Source organism: Pteropus vampyrus, unplaced genomic scaffold (genome assembly GCF_000151845.1).
Source record: "Pteropus vampyrus isolate Shadow unplaced genomic scaffold, Pvam_2.0 Scaffold802, whole genome shotgun sequence".
NCBI classification, from domain to species: Eukaryota; Metazoa; Chordata; class Mammalia; order Chiroptera; family Pteropodidae; genus Pteropus; species Pteropus vampyrus.
Genome location: NW_011889583.1, coordinates 34,244 through 36,881, shown reverse-complemented (window position 1 = coordinate 36,881; position 2,638 = coordinate 34,244). Strand labels below are relative to the sequence as shown.

Here is a 2,638-nt window from a genome sequence, read left to right as displayed (position 1 = left end):
ATAAGGGTAAAGAGGGTCAAATACATGGTGAAGGAAAGAGATTTGACTTTGGGTGGTGAACACACAGTGCAATATACAGATGATGTAGTATTGAATGACACACTTGAAATCTATATAAGTTTATTGACCAATGTCATCCCAATAAACTTAATTAAAAACTTTTTAAAATTTTTAAATACTAATAATGAAAAACACATATTTTGACTAAAGTATTTAGGTTCTAATCATTGCATTTCTAGAAGGTGATCTCTTTCAATTCTGACTTCATTGCTTCCTTCTGCACAGTGTCATCAGCTTGCAGTATAGGTGAAACAGAGTGGGAAGGACATTCCCATTTATACAAGTAATGCTGCTACTTCACCTGGCATTATTTAACACTGACTCAGGAGAAAGAGAAGTTAGAAAAAAAAGTGAGCAAGAATGACAGTAAAACAAGACTGAAGGAACATTAAAATAAAAACAAGTCAATGATTCTAGAGAAGAAAAACAAAATTTGAGGGTTAATGTAAAGATTACAAATCTATGGAACAGAAGATGTTCTATACTGCCACTAATCCATGGCTTAAACTTTATTTACTTCATCTACAATATGAAATTATTAGATCAGCATTCCTTCAGGATCTAAACTTACCTGAAAAGAAGACATGGAGAAATGGGGAGAGTTCCCACCCTTTTCCATGAACCATTCTGCTCCCAAAACACTGCTGTCACTAGGATATATTTCTTTCCATTAGTCTTTTCCCTTTGTCCAGTTACATGTGGGTAGGTGGGCAGAATGAGTAGCAAAGGTAGCTTTGCTTTATCTGTCACCCTAAACCACTTCCAATAAAAATGAAAAATCTGCCCACTAGTATCTAATACAATAAAAAATTTTAAAGAGAGCTCAGATTAAATTTGGGTAGTATGTGAATACATTATCTCTATCTTTACAAAGATCTATTATTTCTGTACAAATATCTTTAAAACCCTCTCTCGGATTTGCTTGGTCCTGACTCCATAGATGAACGGATTAAGGGCAGGTGGAACTACCACATACAGATTAGCCAAAAGAATGTGGATATAGAGGGGAATATTCCGACCAAAGCGGTGTGTCATAAAAGAAAAAAATGCTGGTGTGTAAAAGCACAGCATGACACAGACATGAGAACCACAGGTACTGAGAGCTTTTAGTCGAGCTTCCTGAGAAGGAAGGCGGAATACAGCCTGAAGGATAAGCACATAGGAAGAGGTGATCAGGATGACATCTACAATGATATTAGAAATCACCATGAGCCCATAGATAATGTTGACCTTGATGGGTGCACAGGCTAACCTGGCAAGACCCATGTGCTCACAGTATGTGTGAGGGATGATGTGATGTCCACAGAAGGGCAGCCTCAGAATGAGAAACACAAATGGAGTCACAAGGATCAAATTTCTTCCAACAATAACAGAGGCTAGAATGCCGATAGTTTTGTTGGTGAGGATCACAGTGTACTGGAGAGGGTTGCAGATGGCAACAAAGCGGTCATAAGCCATGACCACCAGTAAAACAGTGTCCATGCCTGTAAACATGTGGATAAAGAACATCTGAGCAAGGCAGCTGCTAAAGCTGATTTCGTGCAGGTTGAACCAGAAGATGCCCAGCATTTTGGGGATGGTGGATGTGGACAGACCCAGATCAATCATAGACAACATGGCCAGGAAGTAGAACATGGGCTGGTGGAGACTCTGTTCAGTTTTGATCACAAAGAGAATGGTGATGTTCCCCACAAGGGCAATCAGGTATACAATACAGAATGGGAAAGCAATCCAGACATGTATAGTTTCCAGTCCTGGTATTCCTAGTAGGAGAAAGAAGGGGGGATGGAACTGGGTGTCATTGATAGAAGGCATTCTCTTAGCAAGTATCATCGAGTTCCTGTTAAGGAGGAGGGTCTCACTTTCTTTAAGATCTTTTCTTATCAATGTCCTGGAAAGACGGAAAGACTTCTAATCTGTACTGTGGAGGTAATGGCAGAAGCAGTTAATTTACAAACATTAGAGTTTGTCCTCTTTCCAGAGGGTAATTGAGCAACTCTCTCAATATACAATATTGTTCTGAGATTCATCATAGGCAATATTGTCCATGAATTTATTTTTTGTAGATCTTTGAAAGAACTGATATTTCAAAACGTGGTATATACTTACATTTTATGGTATTCCCTTTCATTCCTTTCCATATAGCCCCTTGCTTTGGGGAAATTACTATACCCAGTGGTTCTCCAAGTGCAGTCAAGTGTTAAAGAATCCTAAATTCAAATGAGAACAGCTGACATATCATTGTCTATGTTTTGATATAGCATAAATGTAGGGATTTGTCTTATGAATCTGATACAGTCATATGACATAAGGGAAGTTAAGTAGATGGTCTCTCTTAGAATTTTTCTCATTCTCTTTCTGTTATGAGACCACTGCTATTTTTGATGCCTACTAATTTTATGGAATGGCTTGGTTTCTAATCCCATACCTCCAGACTCTTCTTTGTTCAGCGATTCCCTGATATTCTTCCAGTAAATTGCCCTTGGCTTTTCAGCTGAATTATGTTCCTCTTTCTTATAACCTATAATACCAATAACTAACATACAAAATCACACCTATGTTCTGAAAATGTGCCTAC

The 2,638-nt window shown here is 38.1% G+C and overlaps 1 protein-coding gene across 1 annotated transcript; it reads right to left on the bottom strand.

Annotated features, from left to right (window-relative positions):
• Positions 1-939: 939 nt before the first annotated feature.
• LOC105309613 (olfactory receptor 52E4) lies at positions 940-1,881 on the bottom strand. The gene has a single exon (XM_011385783.2). It carries the CDS (start codon positions 1,873-1,875, stop codon positions 940-942), a length of 936 nt encoding a protein of 311 aa, XP_011384085.1. The 5' UTR covers positions 1,876-1,881.
• Between the last annotated feature and the right edge of the window lie 757 nt (positions 1,882-2,638).

Bases quoted from the DNA above. Each gene is read 5' to 3' on its own strand.
- LOC105309613 (XM_011385783.2), bottom strand. From the start codon at position 1,875: ATGCCTTCTATCAATGACACCCAGTTCCATCCCCCCTTCTTTCTCCTA.